Source organism: Morone saxatilis, unplaced genomic scaffold (assembly GCF_004916995.1).
Source record: "Morone saxatilis isolate NCDOM2014 unplaced genomic scaffold, NCSU_SB_2.0 Contig18, whole genome shotgun sequence".
NCBI classification, from domain to species: domain Eukaryota; kingdom Metazoa; phylum Chordata; class Actinopteri; family Moronidae; genus Morone; species Morone saxatilis.
Window position 1 is genome coordinate 8,870,499 of NW_023339740.1, and position 4,686 is coordinate 8,875,184.

Genomic DNA, 4,686 nt, shown 5'->3' on the forward strand with positions numbered 1-4,686 from the left:
CCTCTCCTCTTTTTTGGTCTCATGACATGTCCTCGGATCTAAAGAGTACCTGTTTCTGATACCTGCGTTCATAAAGTAGCTCTCCTCAGCCAATCTACTTCTCTAATTGACAAAATAGATTTAAAAAAAAAATTATAAACTGAATGAAAATGATCGCTCTCACTTATGATACATAAAACTAAATGCCTATACATTTTGCGTTTCGTAATTTTGGTTTTAACCACGCTGCTATATGCAACCGTCAGTGCATCCTTGCAGTGTTGATTCTGTGTAATATGGATGATCAGTGCAGTATGTCCATTCTCTTTCTCCTCAGATTCTTCAGAGAAAGAGAAGCCAGTCCAGTCCACTGAATTCTCCTCCACAGTCGAGATGCCTGACTATGTAGTGTGAGTATCCTTGATAGAAGTTTCCACTTTCACTGTCACAGCATGGCCCTCTTTACCTTTCAGTTCTGTCATTTCACAGTTACCAGTGAGTTATAGTCAACCATTTGAATGTCACTAAACAGGATGTTGAGAACAGACACAAGATGGAGAATTAGGACACAGGAAATGCAGCAATAAACACAGATGTTTTGTACATTTGTGCTTTCTGGAATTCATTCATCGCTATACTTTCGCACTTTTTACGTCATTGTTGACGAGTGTATGTTATCCATCGCACATCAGAAATGGAGAAGCTAACAGTTCAACCTCACCTTCCTTTAAATAAGACCATTAGCGGGGTGTCAAAATAAGGAAAGTTTGGGAAAGGTTTACGCATGGTGCAGTGCTGATTGTGGTCTTGCACATAACAAAAAAAAATGTGTAACCACTCTCAAAAGAATTCCCTTTGCTGTGTTTACAGGAAGTACATGCCGTTGATGTCCATTGACCAGCGACAAAGCTACAAGGATGACTTCAATGCAGAGTATGATGAGTATCGCCTGCTACACGCCCGCGTGGAGAACATCACCCGCCGGTTTACCCAGCTGGATGCCCAGTGCCGGAAGCTGGCACCTGGCACCAAAGAATACCAGGTCACTATGCGCTGTGTACTGTGTAGGGTGCAGCCACTGTGCCAAGTGATCACATAGAGCTTTAAAGTTATCATTTCTATATAAGCTAAATGTTGGATTCACAACATTTTCACCCACCCACACTTTTTCCTGTTACAGCGTTAGTGCATCTTATGTTGTCTTATTTATAAATGATGGGCATTTGCATTAAAAGGGATTATTTTTATTTTTTATTCTACAGAAGGTGCAAGAAGAAGTCTTGAAAGAGTACAAAAAGATGAAACAAGTAAGTAGTTACATAGGCTTCTGTTTTTGTGTTTTTAATAGAGCACAAACATTTTGATCAGGCGTCTCAAACTGCCGGCCATTTCCATCCTGCCAACCCTCCGGCCTGTGACATGATGTCAGAAATATAGGGGGTGGCATATGTTGCACATGTTGCCTGCCAATAAATAAACTTTTATATATTTTATAAAATTACTTCATTCATTATTTTGAATACTAATCCTTATTTTACAGTGTAGTTAAATAAGGCCCTGATTTTGATTGTTGTTTCTCATTATGAACTATGTTTGCAGTTTTTTGTCAGACACAGCAGGAGTATGCTGTCTGGGTGATAGCTGGAGTCTGATGTTATGTGTGTGTGTGTGTGTGTGTGTGTTTGTTTTACAGCGCAGCCCCAACTACCACGAGGAGAAACAGCGCTGCGAGTACCTGCACAACAAGCTGGCCCACATCAAGCGGCTAATAGCTGATTTTGACCAGCGCAGAGCCCAGGCCTGGTGCTGAGAGCACACAACGTCTTCACTAATCAGTATTGAGAACGGCGTGTTGAACCAGGAGGGGGTGTCCAACTGGCTGTTATTTAACACCCCTTCAGTTACTGCCTCCACAACAGCCCCCCCTCCCACCTCTCTTCCTTCCCTTTTCCCATCATCCTTCTTCATTCCTTCCTTCTTTTCCGATCTTTGATTCCACTGGCTTCATTGTTGCCTGCAATCTTGAGAATCTCACTTTGATTTTTACCCCCCGTCTTTTGCTTTCTCTGTATTTTTCTTTCTCAATGAGCTCCTGTGGAATTTCATACCACTGGACCACTGGAAGGGGCTGCCTGCATGTGTGAACGGGTTTGGGGAAATACTTCAACTCTTCTAACCTTTGAAGGACTTTATCTTCAGGCAAAAAAAGAACAAAAAAAGTATTTTTGAGCATCAGAGAAAATATTAACAATATATTTAAGTTAAAAAAAAGAGGGAGATCTATTTATTTTGGGACTCGTAGTGCAAAAGAAGAGTCCACAGATGATATATTGTTTAACTTTTGTTGAAAACAATGCAAAAAATTACCGCGGGCCTTATGTGTTTTGACTTTGTGAAGCCATTTTGCACGCAAGATCCATTATGTCATCTCATTTGGCAAAGATGTCCCTCCTGCCTCATTTCCTCTCTTTTCATAGAAACTGTAGTGGATAAGCTTGCTTCAGCACATTGCTGTCAATGCTGAGTCTGAGTGTGAAGAGGAAGGAAATAAGACAGGCAGGAGAAATCACTTGAGCTGATTGAGAAGCAACAACCGTATGTGTGCATGGATTGTAAATTTAGTTGTAATGGCGATGTTGGGTGGTGAGGGTGGGGTAACTAAAGGAGTATGATCCCCTGTCAATAAGGGGCAGTATTCCCCGCACCAACAGTGTTTAGTGTCCATGGTGCATTATGGGTGCCTTAAGGTGTTTACACTCGGAAACGCCGAGTTAGGCCGACCCTTAGGGTCCACAGGCTACACAAAGGAACTATAACTGCCTGGAAACAGGTTATGTGTGCGTGCGTGTGTGCGTGCATGTCTGAGTGCTGGAAGGAGGAAGGAAGTCTGGAAGGAGTGTTACAAATTGTATGAGTGTGTGTGTGTTATGTTATGGTTGTGCTTTATGTGGTGTGACAGGTGAAAGGAAAAAAATAGAAATGTGGAGAAAAAAGTGAGAAACATGAAAAACAAACAAAAAAAGCTGCTATAGTGTTTGACCAGCCAGGGCACTCAGGATCAGCCTGGCTGGAGTAACAGTACCTGATCTTAATTGAAGAGATATAGAAGATCCTTATTTTCCAGAATGGTCATGACCCTGGAAACGACTGCGCCCACCTCTCTCAGCTTTATCCAGCAGCAAACAGTCTGTTTCTGTTTTAGAAAGAAGACAAAACTCGTCATCCACCAGAGGACTATTCTGTATCACAATGTCAGATGTATATGATCCTCAGTTTAAGTTCTGCAGAGCGGTGAAAGATTTCCGAATAGAATTTCTTTTTTTTTTTTTTTCAAACTGATACCAATTTAGTTCGATGGATGGATGAATGGCTTCTATGAAAAGTCTTTATTTCAACAAGGGAAAAATTGTTTACAAACCTGTGTTAGAATGTTTGCCAAAAATTAAATACGTTTCTGGTACTGCATCCATGGAGTACAATTTCTGATCGGGGCTTAATTTGAGGAGACATTGATACTGGAATATATGTCTCATTCAGTGAAGACGAAGTAAAACGCCATTACATTTGGGGATGCGAAGAGGAACTGAACAAAGATCAGCTACTGAAAGGTGTCGGCCCCTTGAGCGGCCTGCGCTCACATGTTTTCAGCTAGTGTTGACATGTAAGAGTCTGTGTCCAGTATTGTAAAAAAAAAAAATAGGGCCACATTTTTTCCCCCCAGAAATGACGATTTAAGTAAATATCGGCCAGTTCTAGTTCACATATGTTTTGGTTGTGGCATTCCAGGAAACAGTCAGTCTCTGCAGCAGACTGGCTGTTTTGTTCGGCTGTCAGAATCAATTTAGAATAATTGCAAACTCGGCTAAAGTTACTTGTTGTCTCTCAAGTTATTTTGGACAGAAAATCAGCACTTGTATCTTGGATGTGTCACAACAGTAGATTAAATAATGTCCTCAGGAGTTCAGGATATACTCGAGATCTACACTTACCACGGCTGTGGGCTACAGGGTCAGTCTCTGGGTTTATTTTTCCTGTTTTCCCTTGCAATGGTAATTTCCCAGAATTTAGAGCGTCACAAAGGACCACTTCAACAAGTTTATGTTGGAGACCAGGGCTTCACGTGCAGCCTTCATGGTGTTATCCGTCACTTGTGTCCTCTTCTCAGCCTTCCAGTAATGTCTCTTTATCGAAGACAGATTTACTTAAATTGGGTCTGAGTGACATGAAATAGCATTACATGGCTCATTGTGGTGAGAGGGGGGGGTTTGATCAAGAGTCTTAATGAGGAAGCAACAAAGTAAAGAATTGCCCTGGCAGTGTTTAGATATGAGAAACCACTTTCACAAGTGTGAAATCTGATCCTGCCCATGTGAAAATGTAAAACATTTCAATAAAAAATCAATTTAGTTTTACCTGGAAAATGTCTTTTGTTGTTTTGTGTGTCCTTTTCATTCATTTCAGATTGTTTATATGAACACACTAGATCATAAACGCTGCTGTTTGTGCAACAGGGTAGAAAGACCAGCAGGTATCAGTCTGTGACTTGATGAAGGGGGTTTATCCTCTCAGGAGGTGATTTTTAATATACGGTGCCCTTCAAAACATTCACATCTCTCTTCAGACTGTTGGCACACACTGATATTGTTGTTTCATGTACATCTGTAAAGATAAGATATTCCTTTATTTATCCACCTTAGGAGAAATTCA

At 41.0% G+C, this 4,686-nt stretch overlaps 1 protein-coding gene across 1 annotated transcript in view; it reads left to right on the plus strand.

Moving 5' to 3' along the window:
* Positions 1 to 4,400, plus strand: part of ell2 (elongation factor for RNA polymerase II 2) — a 16,333-nt gene extending 11,933 nt beyond the window's left edge. Inside the window, 4 exon segments of the mRNA XM_035661318.1 lie at positions 317 to 389; positions 850 to 1,021; positions 1,242 to 1,286; positions 1,673 to 4,400. Coding sequence (XP_035517211.1) covers positions 317 to 389; positions 850 to 1,021; positions 1,242 to 1,286; positions 1,673 to 1,789 — 407 coding nt within the window. The 3' untranslated portion in view covers positions 1,790 to 4,400.
* The last annotated feature ends 286 nt before the right edge of the window (positions 4,401 to 4,686 follow it).